At 46.2% G+C, this 17,877-nt stretch overlaps 1 protein-coding gene across 5 annotated transcripts in view; it reads right to left on the bottom strand.

Moving 5' to 3' along the window:
- adam22 (ADAM metallopeptidase domain 22) overlaps positions 1–17,877 on the bottom strand; it is a 370,054-nt gene that overhangs the window by 174,841 nt on the left and 177,336 nt on the right. For all 5 annotated transcript variants that reach the window (XR_010967372.1, XM_068007033.1, XM_068007024.1 and 2 more), the window contains exon 6: positions 17,783–17,852. Coding sequence is in view for 4 of the 5 variants with exons in the window: in XM_068007033.1 (XP_067863134.1) it covers positions 17,783–17,852 (70 nt within the window). In the remaining variant the exon portion in view is untranslated. The remainder of the gene's footprint in view (positions 1–17,782; positions 17,853–17,877) is intronic.

Genomic DNA, 17,877 nt, shown 5'->3' with positions numbered 1-17,877 from the left:
GAACACAGTGCTCCAGGTGTGGTCTAACCAGGGCTGTGTATAGCTGTAGCATAACTTCTAACCCTTTGTATTCTAGTCCTGTAGATATAAAGGCCAGCATTCCATTAGCCTTTTTGATTATTTTCCTCTACCTGTCCATGACATTTTAATGATCTATGTACATGGACTCCTAAGTTTCTTTGGACCTTCACTGTTTCGAGCTTTTCACCATTTAGAAAGTACTATGATTAATCCTTTTTAGGTCCAAAGTGGATGACCTCACATTTGCCTACAATGAAATCCGTTTGCCACAGTTTTGCCCATTCACTTAATCTATTAATATCTCTCTGTAATTTTATCCTTCTATCTACACTGCTTACAATGCTGTCTATCTTTGTGTCATCGGCAAACTGTCTATCCTGTTGTGTAAGTCGTTAAGAAATACAGTGAATAGTTGAGGCCCTAACACAGATCCCTGTGGGACACCACTAGTCACATCTTGCCAATTTGAGTACCTGCTCATTATCCCTACTCTCCATTTCCCGCCACTCAGCCAATTTCCTAAACAGGTCAATAATTTGCCCTCAATTCCATGAGCTTCAACTTTAGCAAACAGTCTCTTATGAGGGACTTTATCAGATGCCTTCTGGAAGTCCATATAAACAACATCCATAGACATTCCCCTGTCCGCTACTTTAGTCACCTATTCAAAAAATTCAATCACGTTCGTCAGGCATGACCTACCCTTTACAAATCCATGCTGGATCTCTCTGATCAGCTGAAAACTTTCAAGATGTTCAGTCACTCTATCCTTAATTCTAGACTCTAGTAATTTCCTGACAACAGATGTTATGCTAACTGGCCTATAATTCCCTGGTTTCCCTCTCTCACCTTTCATTTTTTTTTTCCACACCACCTGAGGAAGGAGGAAGCCTCCGAAAGCTTGTGGAATTTAAAATAAATTTGTTGGACTATAACTTGGTGTTGTAAAATTGTTTACAATTTCTTAAATAGCACAGTGACATGTGCAATTTTTCAACCTAAAGGAACAGTTCCTAATTTGAGAGAAATTTGGAAGATTATAGTTAGGGCATCTGCAAAGTTCTCACATACTTCCTTTAAAACCCTGGGATGGGAACCATCTGATCCTGGGGATATGTCGCTCTTAGTGCCATTATTTTCCTCATTACTGTTAATTTGCTTACATTAATTATGTAAGTAAGCAAGCTTACTTACATAATTCCCCATCCCTGATTCAAATTAGTTTCCTTGGGGTGTCCGGCATGCTATCCTCTTTCCCTACTGTAAATACTAAATACTGTTTCGTCACCCTTTGCTGTTCTTTGTATCTCTCCCAGTCGCCACGCTATTTTTTGCATTTTTGTATGCTTTTTCTTTTAGTTTCATATTGTCCCTTACTTCTTTTATCATCCATGGCTGTTTTTTTTGGCAAGTCTTGCCCCTTAGGGGTATAAACTAGTTCTGTGTCACGTTAAATTCTTTTTTGAACACCTCCCACTGATCTTCCCTCGTTTTACCCATTAACAATTGTTCAGTTTACTGTGGTCAATTTCTGTCTCATCCCATCGAAGTCGGCCTTACTTAAATTTAGAATCATAGCAGCTGTTACGGGTTTCTCCCTTTCAAACACAACATTGAACTCGATCATATTATGATTGCTATTAGATAGATGTTCACGCACCGCTAGGCTGTTAACTAAATCTGGCTCATTACTCATTATTAAATCTTATATGGCCTGACCCATTGTTGGTTCTAGGATATATTGTTGCAGAAAGCTGTCTTAAACACACTCAATAAAGTCGCTACCTTTCTGACATGAGCTCGTCTGCTTATCCCAATCTATATGGAAGTTAAAATCCCCCATTAAAACCACTCTGCCTTTGCTTCATGCTTTTCTAATCTCTGCATTTGTACATTCTGCCACTTCACAGCTGCTACCAGGGGGCCTATACACAACTCCAACTACAGTCTTAAATCCTTTTCTATTTCTTAATTCTACCCATCAAGTCTCCACTGCCTGCTTACCTCTCATTATATCCTCTCTTATCATTGAAGTAATTTCATCTTTAATCACTAAGGCTACTCCACCCCCTCTACCAGTTTCCCTACCCTTCCTGTAGACCTTATAAACTGGTATATTCCGCTCCCAGTCCTGACTGTCATGCAGCCATATCTCAGTAATGGCTACCATGTCGTACCCTCAAACTTTATCCCTCCCAAGCACCAGTTCAGAGACATCCATCATGGGGGAGTTAGACCGTGAAGAAGAGAGCAGTGCACTTGAGTAACACGCAGAGCACGAGTATGGGCTGCAGAGCCTGGTGATCTGCAGCTCGTGGGCCCTGCATTTAAAATTTGATGCTTGCAAAACATCAAGCCTTGGTGCAGTCATTGAGGTTGTATTGGAAGGTGTGCTGCAGATGGTTGCTTGGGAGGGGGAGTCCACTAGCAGTACATTGGAGGGTCACTGAACAGCACTGAAGTCCACATGAGGCACCTGGCAGCTGCAGCATCATCTACACATTAGTGGGAAAATATTACTGTATATTGTCAAGAAAGTAATCTAAGAGGATAAAGGTAATGAGGGATAAAATTCATCTTGTGCGGTAACACAGAACGGGTGATAGCAAATCGGCCTGGTTTCACAGTCTACCCATTTTCTTTTCCATTTCTTTTCAATTCGCGTTCACCCATTTTGCACTACTGCTCAAAATGAATATCACCCCCAATAAAGGCAGCTCATGCTGAACTAATTTACTGTAATTCTGTCAGATTTGGAAGATAATAATAAATGGTCGGATTTTAAATTTTAAATGGTTGGAAAACAATAGACAGTGCACAATTAAATTTCTTTCAGTGGTCGAGGATCCCTGCTGGGTGCGCAAAGCCAGAAAATTACCCCTTAAATACCTTGACTTTCAGAAATATGTGTTAATGTCCTTCACATAAAGCATAACTGTAATTAATTAGCTGGATAATAAGAAACAGCAGATAGTTATCAATGGTAACAGTTCTAATTGGAAATCTATGACTAACAGACTCACCAAGGATCAGTCATGGGGCCTTTGAGCCTCACAAACTTAATGAGGATCTTGTAAGTAAAATATCTATCTTTATGAATAACACCACATTGTGGGAAAGCAGCGAAAGCAAGGGTAAAACAATCAGAAGTACTTACAGAGAAGTAACTACTAAGCTAATGAACGGCTGATCATATTAAATACTAAGAAATGTGAAATAATGGATATTGACTGCAAAATGTGAAATATGATTGCAGAATTGAAGCGCACATTAAACAAGGTGAATCAGAAAATGATTTGGGTGTGATAAATGGCTAAAAGACACAGAGGCATTAGATCAGGTGATTCTGAGCCTTAGATCAAGGCCTACAAAAAAAAACAGGCTATGGGTCATCAACCTGATCTCATTGGGAAAAAGCACAGTTGAAGACACAATGCAGGTTGTTTTGAATCAATGGAATGTAAAATTCTTTAAAAATCCAGGATGAGAACACTATGGTGAGGTAGCCAATTGGATACAAAATTGGCTTGACGACAGAAGACAGAGGGTGGTTGTAGAGGGTTGTTTTTCAGACTGGAGTCCTGTGACCAGCGGTGTGCCTCAGGGATCGGTGCTGGGTCCGCTGTTATTTGTTATTTATATTAATGATTTGGATGAGAATTTAGGAGGAATGGTTAGTAAGTTTGCAGATGACACCAAGATTGGTGGCATTGTGGACAGTGAAGAAGGTTATCTAGGATTGCAACGGGATCTTGATAAATTGAGCCAGTGGGCCGATGAATGGCAGATGGAGTTTAATTTAGATAAATGTGAGGTGATGCATTTTGGTAGATCGAATCGGACCAGGACCTACTCCGTTAATGGTAGGGCATTGGGGAGAGTTATAGAACAAAGAGATCTAGGAGTACATGTTCATAGCTCCTTGAAAGTGGAGTCACAGGTGGATAGGGTGGTGAAGAAGGCATTCAACATGCTTGGTTTCATTGGTCAGAACATTGAATACAGGAGTTGGGATGTCTTGTTGAAGTTGTACAAGACATTAGTTAGGCCACACTTGGAGTACTGTGTACAGTTCTGGTCACCCTATTATAGAAAGGATATTATTAAGCTAGAAAAAGAGTGCAGAAAAGATTTACTAGGATGCTACCGGGACTTGATGGTTTGACTTATAGGGAGAGGTTGGATAGACTGGGACTTTTTTCCCTGGAGAGTAGGAGGTTAAGGGGTGATCTTATAGAAGTCTATAAAATAATGAGGGGCATAGAAAAGGTAGATAGTCAAAATCTTTTCCCAAAGGTAGGGGAGTCTATAACGAGGGGACATAGATTTAAGGTGAGAGGGGAGAGATACAAAAGGGTCCAGAGGGGCAATTTTTTCACTCAAAGGGTGGTGAGTGTCTGGAACGAGCTGCCAGAGGCAGTAGTAGAGGCGGGTACAATTTTGTCTTTTAAAAAGCATTTGGACAGTTACATGGGTAAGATGGGTATAGAGGGATATGGGCCAAGTGCAGGAAATTGGGACTAGCTTAGTGGTATAAACTGGGCGACATGGACATGTTGGGCCGAAGGGCCTGTTTCCATGTTGTAAACTTCTATGACTCTAAGTAAGGTAACTCTAACTGAAGTAGAAAGCTATTCATGCTTAGTTGCCAGATACTCGGCAGAGTCATAACATAGTGTAGTTGGTGCTGACTCAGATGAAGCATTCAAAAACAGAGAGGTTACTGACTCAACAAGCAACACAGGTGTACAGATTTCAAGCTGAAGCTCAAGGAAGATAAAAGTAGCTTGTGAAGTCCGGTCAGTGGATCTAGACAACAGGCTACTTTGAATGGTTAAGTGGCCTCTTCTTCCCTGAGATTGCCAATCCTCAAACTGACTACAGATAGGCAGTAAAAAAAAAATCTGTAAATCATGAAGCTATGCAGAACATGCCCTCTATTTTCAGAATAAATATTAATAACTCAAATTGAATAATGTTCAAGTTGTGGGTGAAAATTCTCCTGTGTAGATTGAGTACGAGTCAATTATGAGAGCCTTGTTTGCAACACAAGTGCAACAAAGGCTCCATTTACAAATACAATTCAAATTAGATCAGAGGTCAGAGCAAATTCAGTTTGGTAATTATTTTCACTGGAATATCAAGGATGGAATTTTCAGCTCATGCATTATGGATAAGTGAAAACTTCCAGCGTCCTAATTGTGTTACTGGAATGAAGCAGAGTCCAAAACAGAAAGACAGATGAATCATAGGGAATATAATTATACATAAACTAGAAAACTACTGTCAAAAGAACAAGCAACATTCTCAAATAGGGATCAGCATTTGGGTCAACTCCAAGAGATTGAAAATCTGCTGGATTGCCAGCATCACAGCCACCAGGGCCCCCCAGTGCTGACTCTGCCAGCGTTTGTGGGGTCTGCAGGTGGGCACCTAATTAGCATAGGACCGGCAGGTGCAAGAGCCACTTGGGTCACATCTCTGGCATCCGCCTGTCCTTTTCAGGCAGATCATCTAGCACCCACCGCCTATGGAAAGGGGTGGCATCACCCAAACCCCAACTCCCAGCCTCGGCCATGTTCGCCATAGCCCCGAGTAAGGGGGCCAATCTCAAAAACTTTTTAAAAATTACTTCCTGTTTCTTCAGGAGTCCAATCATTTCCTGGTCTGGAGCCCACTGATGGGGCCCGCATTCGCCCATGGGGAAACTGGTATGCACCACTTCATTTGGTGTACCATACATAGAAACATAGAAAACAGAAGCAGGAGTAGACCATTCGGCCCTTCGAGCCTGCTCCGCCATTCAATATGACCATGGCTGATCCTCTATCTCAATACCATATTCCCGCTCTCTCCCCATACCCCCTGATGCCTTTTGTGTCTAGAAATTTATCTAGCTCCTTCTTTAATATCTTCAGTGACTTTGCCTCCAGAGCCTTCTGTGGTAGAGAATTCCACAGGATCACCACCCTAAGTGAAGAAATTTCTCCTCATCTCAGTCCTAAATGTCCTACCCCGTATCCTGAGACTGTGACCCCTCGTTCTGGACCCCCCAGCCAGGGGAAACATCCTCCCTGCATCCAGTCTGTCTAGCCCTGTCAGAATTTTATATGTTTCAATGAGATCCCCTCTCATTCTTCTAAACTCAAATGAATACAGGCCAAGTCGACCCAATCTCTCCTCATACGACAGTCCTGCCATCCCAGGAACAGTCCATTGATATGCCAGGCCCTGACTGAACAAAGGGAGTGGGAACTCTCAGTGTAAGAGTCGCTACATCTGGCTCCTCCCCCTTGCCAACATTTGACTTGTCAAGGGGTAGATGGAGATTCCCAGAAACGTTGGATACCCGGTGAAACTGGATCCCGACTGCTTTCTGGATGTTCCACGGTCTTCTGCCAGAGTTATGGTGGGAGACAGGCAAAAACCCCCAAGAAATCCTGACCCTTAACTCACTTCAAATCTGGCTTCACAAGGGTCTAAAATCTTCTTTTACAGAGAAATTCTAAATGTAGGTACCACTAAGATGAAGAACATACAACAGTAGACAAGATAAATCAGAAGTAGAGATTAGGTGATGTCAAACCTAGGTTTTAAATGGTTTTAGACTAGAAGGAAAGGAAGATGGGGGAGGTAAGAAGGACCACAGTTTTGAGGTCCTGGGAAAGAATGAGTTAGAATGGGTGACCCGTGCAATGTGTCTTCATTTCAATAAAATAAGTTTCAGGAAGGAGGAAGACCGTGTAGGCCTACGTACTTGATGCTTACGAGGAACAAGAGAGGAGCAATGACCAAAAAAGGCACTGACTGAACAGTCAAGAAAAGTTGCAAAGGAGAAAAAGAGGATTGGGGGCTAGAAATGAGAAACAGTCCAACTCTCAGAAAAGCCCTCTCTTACATCTGTCCAGGAGCGTGAAAGAGGTGTTGTGAAGACAATCACCCAATAAGAGAACAGTATTCAAATCTTAGGTGGACTTGGGTTTCATAAATACCCAAGAGTCTTTGCAGGTACAAGAAGTATTTGGCACAAAAGCTTCTTAAACGCAATTTTAGTAATGGAGGAGATATGGGAGTTCTATATAACAGCAAGAATGTCTATCATAGAATCATAGAAGGTTATAGCATGGAAGGAGGCCATTCGGCCCATCGAGTCCACACCGGCTCTATGCAAAAGCAATCCAGCTAGTCCCACTCCCCTATCCCCATGGGAAATTTTTTCCTTTCAAGTATTTATCCAGTTCCCTTTTGAAAGCCACGATTGAATCTGCCTCAACCACCCCTTCTGGCCGTGCATTCCAGATTCTAACCACTCGCTCTGTAAAGAAGTTTTTCCACATGTCACCTTTGGTTCTTTTGCAAATTCCTTAAATCTATGTCCTCTGGTTCTTGACCCTCCGCCAATGGGAACAGTTTCTCTCTATCTACTCTGTCTAGACCTGTCATGATTTTAAATACCTCTGTCAAATCTCCTCTCAATCTTCTCTGTTCCAAGGAAAACAACCCCAGCTTCTCCAGTCTATCCATGTAACTAAAGTCCCTCATCCTTGGAATCATTCTAGTAAATCTTTTCTGCACGCTCTCCAAGGCCTTCACATCTTTCCTAAAGTGCGGTGACCAGAATTGGACACAATACTCCAATTGTGGTCGAACCAGTGTTTTATAAGTGTTCATCATGTCTTCCTTGCTTTTGTACTCCGTGCCTCTATTTATAAAGCCCAGGATCCCGTATGCTTTCTTAACTGCTTTCTCAACCTGCCCTGCCACCTTCACAATTTATGCACATTTACCCCCAGATTTCTCTGTTCCTGTACCCCTTTTAGAATTGTGCCCTCTAGTTTATATTGTCTCTCCTCGTTCTTCCTACCGAAATGTATCACTTCGCATTTTTCTGCTTTAAATTTCATCTGCCATGTGTCCGCCCATGCCACCAGACTGTCTATGTCCTCTTGAAATCCATCACTATCCTCCTCACTGTTCACTACACTTCCAAGTTTTGTTACATCTGCAAATTTGGAAATTGTGCCCTGTACACCCAAGTCCAAGTCATTAATATATATCAAGAAAAGCAGTGGTCCCAGTACCCACCTCGGGGAACACCACTGTACACCTCCCTCCAGTCCGAAAAACAACTGGTCGCCACGACTCTCTGCTTCCTGTTACGAAGCGAATTTTGTATCCATGCTGCTACTGGCCCCTTTATTCCATGGGCTTCAATCTTGATGACAAGCCTATTATGAGGCACTTTATCAAAAGCCTTTTGAAATTCCATATAAACCACATCAACCGCAATGCCCTCATCTACCCTCTCTGTTACCTCATCAAAAAACTCTATTGAGTTAGTTAAACACGATTTGCCTTTAACAAATCCGTGCTGGCTTTCCATAATCAATCCACACTTGTCTAAGTGATTGCTAATTCAGTCCCAGATTATCGTTTCTAAAAGTTTCCCCACCACAGAGGTTAAACTGATTGGTCTATAGTTGCAGGGTTTATCCTTACACCCTTTTTTGAACAAGGGTGTAACATTTGCCATTCTCCAGACCTCTGGCATCACCCCCGTATCTAAGGATTTTTGGAAGATTACGGCCAGTACCTCCGCAATTTTCACCCTTACTTCCCTCAGCAACCGAGGATGCTTCCCATCCGGACTGGGTGACTTATCTACTTTAAGTAAAGCTAGCCTTTCTAGTACCTCCATCAATTTTAAGCCCATCCAGTATCTCAAGTATATCTTCCTTTACCAAGACTCTGGCAGCATCTTCTTCCTTGGTAAAGACAGATGCAAAGTACGCATTTAGGACCTTGGCCATGTTTAAATACATTTTAAAATCCCCAATAGATACCACAGAATTCCTGAACACACTTTGGAAGCAGAATTTGGCTGTGCCCCACTGAAGTCCTAGCCATGGGAGACTGAATGCCTTCAGATCAAACATTACTATCAGCTGTATCGCCCTTCTCATGCAACATGCTGTTTCAATCCCGTGATTGTGTTGTGTTAGCTAGGTGGAAAATGGCAAAAAGAATGCTTTTAATCCTCAAAGTAATAAAAGATATACCATTTTCATGGGTAGTCATGAAATACAATTTTTATTTTCACAACTGTGACTAGAATAGCTCATTGAGTGCCAATGTCATAAACCCAAGGAACTATGTAAATGCCTGTGGTACAACAACAAAGCTTCAAACTATGGATCCGGTGGAATAGCACGATAGTGTAGTATTTAGCATTTATAAGCAGATTTTGTTCATATCTGCTTCCTACAAAGTTTTCACACAGCTTTTAAAAGATATATGTTTAGCTAAATTTGAATAGAAAGGAACAAATAACTTGATGTATTTAACAAAATGTATGTATTTCACTTCTGAACTGGTATAATCTATTGCCCAACTCATACTTCAACTCTGCAAGCAAATAATTTAGAAAGCTACAAATTTGAAGGTGGCGCTAAGTGGTGGGGAACAAGTGAGGCCAGGGTAGGAGTACAGCAAGAGGATATAAATCATTCCGTGCTTCGATAATCATACTATTTAAAAAAGTTTTTTTCTCAAAGTTTAAGACACAATATTAAATGTTGCAATTGTTTCTGCACAGTTATATAAACTTGGATAAAAATAATTTCCACCAATTTTAAATTCACCAAACTCATGATTTAAAAATAAACGATCCCATAGTTGTTCAGTGATTAAACCTTCTTCTATTGTACTGATCTCCTAAAGCCATTGGCCCTGAAAATCAGCGGCTGCTCCACTGGTCTCTTGTAACTTTAGTGGGACCCAGACATGCCTTGCTCCAAAGATTCCTCAATGGACATTAGGGGGCAGAGACTTACCCAGACTCCAAACATAACAATCATTATAAGAGGCGCGGGAACAGGAGCGGGGTCTCCCTACATTGGTGATTGATTAGAAAAATAGATTTATCAGAACCTGGTACTTTTTTCTTCACCGCAGAATACCCAGCCTCTGACCTGCTCTTAGAGTCATAGAGTCATAGAGTCATAGAGTTATACAGCACGGATAGAGGCCCTTCGGCCCATCGTGTCCGCGCCGGCCATCAAGCCCTGTCTACTCTAATCCCATATTCCAGCATTTGGTCCGTAGCCTTGTATGCTATGGCATTTCAAGTGCTCATCCAAATGCTTCTTGAATGTTGTGAGGGTTCCTGCCTCCACAACCCTTTCAGGTAGTGAGTTCCAGACTCCAACCACCCTCTGGGTGAAAAAGTTCTTTCTCAAATCCCCTCTAAACCTCCCGCCTTTTACCTTGAATCTATGTCCCCTTGTTATAGAACCCTCAACGAAGGGAAAAAGCTCCTTAGTATCCATCCTATATGTGCCCCTCATAATTTTGTACACCTCAATCATGTCCCGCCTCAGCCTCCTCTGCTCCAAGGAAAACAAACCCAATCTTCCCAGTCTCTCTTCATAGCTGAAGCGCTCCAGCCCTGGTAACATCCTGGTGAATCTCCTCTGCACCCTCTCCAAAGCGATCACATCCTTCCTGTAGTGTGGCGACCAGAACTGCACACAGTACTCCAGCTGTGGCCTAACCAGTGTTTTATACAGCTCCATCATAACCTCCTTGCTCTTGTATTCTATGCCTTGGCTAATAAAGGCAAGTGTCCCATATGCCTTCTTTACCACCTTATCTACCTGTTCCGCCGCCTTCAGGGATCTGTGAACTTGCACACCAAGATCCCTCTGACCCTCTGTCTTGCCTAGGGTCCTCCCATTCATTGTGTATTCCCTTGCCTTGTTAGTCCCTCCAAAGTGCATCACCTCACACTTTTCCGGGTTAAATTCCATTTGCCACTGTTCCGCCCATCTGACCAACCCATCTATATCGTCCTGCAGACTGAGGCTATCCTCCTCGCTAAATACTTGTAGCCACAGTATTTATGTGGCTGGTCCAGTTAAGTTTCCGGTCAATGGCGACCCCCAGGATGTTGATGGTGGGGGATTTGCAACTTCTTTATAAAATCCATCTACATAGGCCCACAGAAAACATCTTCATGAAACCTCAGAATAGTGAGGACTGTATTAGAACCAAAGAACCATAGACATTTACAGCACAGACAAAGGCCATTCGGTCTGCCGCATCTGTGCTGCAAAAAAACTCATGTCATTTTAATAATACAAATAAATGCCAAAGTGGAATGAAACTGCTACATAGGGCTCGATTTTAGCACCCGCTATCGGGTGCGTTTTCGGCGGGGGGACCCCGAAAATCACGAAATCCCGGAGCGGGACCGGATCGCGCCTCGATCCCGCCCACTTCCGGGTTCCCCGCTGACGCGCCGGCGTGCGCGCGCAGCCCCCGCTGGTGGGAATCCCGCAGGCAATTAAAGCCAGAGGGATGCCACTTGACAATATTTAGTTTGGTATTTCAGGTCATTAACTGACCTGATTAAGGGACTGTGTGTGATTTTGGATAAACATGGGACTGTTTCCCACACTGGGGGAAACAGTCCCATTGCAGGAGGCCACTCTGTCACTTGGGACAAAGTTTGGCCTCCACCACCCTCCCCGACGGTCAAAGTCACCAACCTGCACACTTACCCCGGGGTCCGGAGACATATACCTACCTTGCGGACCCCCTCAGATGTACATCTTCCGGATGGGGGCTGCCGTAGCTGCAGTCATGACCTCCTCGGAGGGCGAACAGTATCACCAGCCTCACCATCCACGCCGTCCACCTCTGACACGTGGAGCTCCACAACAGAGTGCTGTGACACATCCACCTGTACAGCAGGAGGGAGGGCTACCGCAGAGAGAGATGCGTCGCAGAGGGCACTACCCTCGCCACACGTTCCACAGACCGAGGCTCAGCCTCCTGGACCTCTCTGAGCAGCAGTGTACATGGAGGCTCAGAGTCACTCGACATGTAGCCGTGGACATCTGCAGCCTCTTTCATGCCGAGCTGCTCCTGGCTGGCCCGTGCACCATCTTCCTACCTGTCGCTGTCAAAGTCACCACTGCCCTCCCGACCTTCTCCTCCGCAGCCTTCCAGGGTGCAACCGGGGACATCGCCGATGTCTCTCAGTCGTCTGCGCAGAAGAGCCCTGCAAATACACCCGCACCCACTCTGCAGTGACACAATGGGCCTGATTTTAGCAGGCCTGCGGGTTTCCGGCGGGTTGGGTTTCGGGTGCGTGGCCTCCGCGCCCGGTGAAATTAGTGGGTTGCCCGCGCGATCGTAGCAGGCATTCCACTAATTGGAGCCACTTACCTGCTCCTCCGGGCTCCACGCTGCTGGTCTGCGCGTCGGGCGGGCTGCGCATGCGCAGTACGATCTGTCAGCTGGAGGCTCTCTAGTTAAAGGGGCAGTCCTCCACTGACAGATGCTGCAACCAATGGAACAAATTACAGCATGGAGCAGCCCAGGGGGAAGACTGCTCCCAGTTTAATGATGCCTCATCCCAGGTTTCATCAGATGGGGTGAGGAAGAGGGGGAGGACAGAGATCTTCCACCCGGCGGGCGGGAGGAAGCGGCCTGCCTCTGCCACCAAGAAGGCCTGGCTCGAGGTGGCAGAGGGGGTCACCTGCGCCACCAACATATCGCCCACCTGCATACAGTGCAGGAGGCGCTCCAATGACGGCAGTAGGTCAGCCACAGTGAGAACACGTAGTCTTTCCCCTACACTCGGTCTGTCACAACACTGCCCCCACCCCACATCTCCTTCGGCACCGCCAACACTACTCTGTCACATCACCCCTCATACCCACTCAAACCCCATCCTCATCTTACCTGCACCTACTCACCTCGCCAGTACTCACCCCGCCACTAACACGCAACCCAATCCTCATACAATCTCATGGCTCTATCCCATACTCACCCGCTCGTGCATCTCCCTCACGGCCTGCCTCACTCAACCTGCCACCACCTGTGCTGCAGCCACAGGGCATGCATCACATATGTGCAGTAGGCAGCGTAAGGCAAACGTGTCGTGAGCATGAAGGGGATGCACAAGGGTGTCTGAGGGTTTGCCATGGGTGTTACCTATATTGAATCTCAGAGCAACAAACATCACACATTATATTGGCACCACCACTGCCATGTCTCCGCGAATCCTGTCTGTTGTGTCCAATAATGCCCGCTCCTGGGTATCACTATGAGGACCCACCACTGATGCCACCTATTGTGTTACTGCAGAGTAGGTGCAGGTGTATTTGCAGGGCTCTTCCGCGCAGACGACTGAGAGACATCGGCGGTGTACCCGGCTGCACCCTGGAAGGATGCGGAGGAGAAGTTGTGGAGGGCAGTGGTGACTTTGGCAGCGACAGGTAAGCAGATGGTGCTGGGGCCAGCCAGGAGCAGCTCGGCATGAAAGAGCCTGCAGATCTCCACGACTACATGTCGAGTGAATCTGCTCCTCCGTGTGCACTGCTGCTCGGAGAGGTCCGGGGAGCTGCGCCTCGGCCTGTGGACCCTGTGACGAGGGTAGTGCCCTCTGCGACGCATCTCATTCTGCGGTTGCCCTCACTCCTGCTGTGCAGGTGGGCGTTCAACAGCACCATGTTGGGGGGCTCCACGTCTCTGCGGCGGACGGCGTGGACTGCGAGGCTGCTGGGGCTGGTCATGCTGTTCGTCCTCCGAGGGTGTCCACGCACCACCCATCTGGCAGGTGTTGGTCTGAGGGGTTGTGCAGGGTAGGTGGGTGGTTCCTCGGACTGGGGCTGCGGTTTCGCGTCGGTCTGTCCTCTGGCTTGGCGGGGGGTGGTGGGGGCAGGGGTTGCCCTATGTGACGCGGTGGCCTCCTGCGTGGGTGAGGGCTCTCCCCCCACCCCCCACCCCCCACCCCCGTGGAGTGCACCTTGGCAGCTGCCACAGGCTGCTGGCTGCAACACGCCTGGTTGGAGGGAGACTGTTTCCCCCAGTGTGTGAAACACTCTGCGTTGAAGGTAAAATCCCACACTTCCTGTTTTGACAGCTGATTCAGCTCATTTAATGACCTCAACAAGCAAGGTAAGTACTCTCAAGTGGAACCCCGCTGGCTTTAATTGCCTGCGGGATTCACACCAGCGGGGGCCGCGCACGCAGCCCCGCACGTCATCGGGGAACCCGGAAGTGGTCGGGATCGTGGCGCGATCCGGTCACGTGACTGGATATCGGGATTTTTCGGGGCCCCCCCGCTGGAAACCCACAGGAAACCCGACGGTAAAATCGAGCCCAACGGGTGGTATCAGTGGTGGGTCCTCATAGTGATACCCAGGAGCGGGCATTATTGCACAAACCGGACAGGATTCGCGAAGACATGGCAGTAGTGGTGCCAATATAATGTGTGATGTGAGTTGTTCTGAAATTCAATATAAGTAACACCCATGACAAACCCTCAAACACCCTTGTGCATCCCCTTCATGCTCTCAACACGTTTGCCTTACGCTGCCTACTGCACATATGTGATGCATGCCCTGTGGCTGCAGCACAGGTAGTGGCAGGTTGAGTGAGGCTGGCCGTGAGAGAGATGCACGAGAGGGTGAGTATGGGATAGAGCCATGAGATTGTATGAGGATTGGGTTGAGTGGTAGTGGTGGGGTGAATACTGGCGAGGTGAGTAGGTGCAGGTAAGATGAGGATGGGTTTTGAGTGGGTATGAGGGGTGATGTGACAGAGTAGTGTTGGCAGTGCCGAAGGAGATGTGGGGTGGGGGCAGTGATGTGGCAGACGGAGTGTAGGGGAAAGACTACGTGTACTCACTTTGGCTGACCTACTGAGGTCACTGGACCGCCTCCTGCACTGTGTGCAGGTGGGCGATATGTTGGTGGCGCAGGTGACCCCCTCTGCCACCTCGAGCCAGGCCTTCCTGGTGGCGGAGGCGGGCCGCTTCCTCCCGCCCGCCGGGGGGAAGATCTCTGTCATCCCCCTCCTCCTCACCCCATGTATTGATACCTGGGGTGAGGCATCATTAAACTGGGAGCAGCCTTCCCCCTGGGCTGCTCAATGCAGTCATCTTTGCTATTGGTTGCAGCATCTGTCAGTGGAGGACTGCCCCTTTAAATAGAGCGCCTCCAGCTGACAGATCTTACTGCGCATGCGGAGCCCGCCCGACGCGCAGATCAGCAGCGGGGAACCCGGAGGAGCAGGTAAGTGAATCCAATTAGTGGATTGCCTGCTACGATCGCGCGGGCAAGCCACTAATTTCACCGGGCGCGTTACCCACGCGCCCGCTTGCCCATCCGCCGAGAACCCGCATCCCTGCTAAAATCGGGCCCATAATTTTTGTAGATGCGCTTAAAGCTTTTTTTTTGATGAATAATTTGTACTTTACATTTTTAAAACTCTTGTTTCATCCCTTCAACAGCCCTACCACCTACAAGTTTGGAGCACACAGGCAGATCTTCCATCCTTATGCATATTTTAAATACATCTGAGGAAAATATCAAATGTTTATTTGAAGCTTGAAAGGGTCGAACTTCAAAAACGCTTGCTAACTTTCAGTCATGCCTGCAACCTGTGGGTGTGGGTTGAATCCATAATGACATTAGAACACTTGCATTGGATCTTTGGAGCAGTCACACTCATTTGTTGTTCAGGGTTTCTGCAAACCAAGGAGCTACGGTCTAAGGTGCTTCATTGCAAAAACTGGGACCCAAAGTTGCTGGGTTCTCACTCCAGCAACCGGAAGTGCGGCAGGGCGGGCCTTCCACCCACCAACTGTCTGGGCTGTTGAACGCCTCCCAAATCACCAGGAATGGAGTCATTTTAGTAATACGAGGGGAGAAGCCCACATCTGTAAAGGTATCCGCCTTGAGCTGCCGATGAAAAATAGAAGTGCCAGCCCGACCTCGACAGTTCGAAGATGTACAAAAATTAATTCCCTGCAGACAATCAATCAGAGGGCCTGCACACTGATTGACACCATCCAGCACAAACCAGTCCACTTGATCGGCACCGCTGCCTACTGAATCATCAATAGGACCCCGATGGCCGCTTAACTGCCCCGGCCGCCCCGCTCAGTGGAAGCTGCTCTGAAGATTCGGGATGCCACAAAAGTGTTCAACTTTCTTTTGTGGGGCCAGGAGGAGCAGTCGTGTCCCCTTGCTGCAGGAGGCCACTGAGAATTACCTCAGCAAAACTCCATCCCCAGTAGAGGCCAGGAAGCGCACCTCCAAAATGCTAATACCTCCAAAACTGAAGGCCCATTGCAATATCAATGCAACCAAATTGGTATGGCAGTGACTGTCTGAGTCTTACAGATAAGAAAGATTCCCATATTAATCCCTGGTTTGTGATGAGTTAGCTGATTTCAGTAGAAAGCTTACAATTGATTGCTGCACCCTTGTGGAGTTGGGGGAGGGGGGAATGGGCAGGGTTCTTGATGTTGGTAGCTAGTTAGTGACCTCTAATGGAATTGCACACATGTAAACATAAGAAATAGGAGCAGGAGTAGGCCATACGGCCCCTCGAGCCTGGTCCGCCATTCAATAAGGTCATAGCCGATCTTCAACCACAACTCCACTTTCCTGCCTGATTCCCATATCCCTTGATTCCTAGTCCAAAAATCTATCTATCTCAGCTTTGAATATACTCAACGACTCAGTGTCCACAGCCCCCTGGGGTAGAGAATTCCAAAGATTCACAACCCTCCGAGTGAAGAAGTGCCTCCTCATCTCAGTCTTAAACTGCCGACCCCTTATCCTGCAACTATGCCCTCTAGTTCTAGACTCCCCAGCCAGGGGAAACAACCTCTCAGCATCTACCCTGTCAAGCCCCCTCATAATCTTATGAGATCACCTCTTATTCTTCTAAACTCCAGGCAGTATAGCCTTATTCTACTCAATCTTGCCTCATAGGACAACCCTCTCATCCCAGGAATTAATCTAGTGAACCTCCGTTGCACCGCCTCTAAAGGCAAGTATATCCTTCCTTAAATAACAAGACCAAAACTGTACGCAGTACTCCAGGTAAGGTCTCACTAAAGCCCTGTACAATTGTAGTAAGACTTCCTTAGTCTTGTACTCCAACCCCCTTACAATAAAGGCCAACATGCCATTTACTATCCTAATTGCCTGCTGTACCTACATGCTAACTTTTTGTGTTTCTTGTAGCAGAACAACATTTAATAGTTTCTCACCATTTAAAAAATATTCAGTTTTTCTATTCTTCCTACCAAAGTGAATAACCTCACATTTCCCTACATTATACTCCATCTGCCACCCTCTTGCCCACTCGCTTAACCTGTCTATATCCCTTTGCAGATTCTGTCTTCCTCACAGCTTACTTTCCCACCTAGCTTTGTATCGTCAGCAAACTTGGATACATTACAACTGTGGGTGAGAACATAATGGGACTTGTTGTGATGCCCTCTCTCTGGGCTGACATGTAAAAAGTTGCTATCTGAATGATATACCCATAGGGTCAATGCCACCTATGGAATGATATCCCAGCAAAGAAATAGTGCTTTCTAGAGCAAAGGGTGGAGAGGCCAGGGAGAAACGTAGCAAAACACAACAAGGGATAACACAGTGGTTTGCCCGTATTATCAGAAACCGCACTTGTATTTTATTAACTGCTCTATTTTTAGAATTCTTTAATTCCCATTTTCCTTCATTCACACAAATTTCCACTTTATAAAACTGTAACCAAAGCGAAACCTTGAAACCTTGATGCCATTACTGCAGAAAGAAACTTGGATTGCCATTTTATACTGAAATTAAAAAAAGAGAGCTACTGCCAGGAAAAGGCAGAGATAAAGATTTTGTGCTACAACATCATTACATCATTTAACTCCATATAAATCTACAAAACCAAGGCTTACCATTGGGTTTTCATCATTCCTTGGTGCTGGTTCAACCAAGTAAGTGTAGTTTCCGTCGTAAAACATACCACTGAGGATACAAAACAAGAAAAAGG

Source organism: Heptranchias perlo, chromosome 2 (genome assembly GCF_035084215.1).
Source record: "Heptranchias perlo isolate sHepPer1 chromosome 2, sHepPer1.hap1, whole genome shotgun sequence".
Classification (NCBI taxonomy): Eukaryota; Metazoa; Chordata; class Chondrichthyes; order Hexanchiformes; family Hexanchidae; genus Heptranchias; species Heptranchias perlo.
This window is presented reverse-complemented; position numbering and strand designations above follow the sequence as displayed.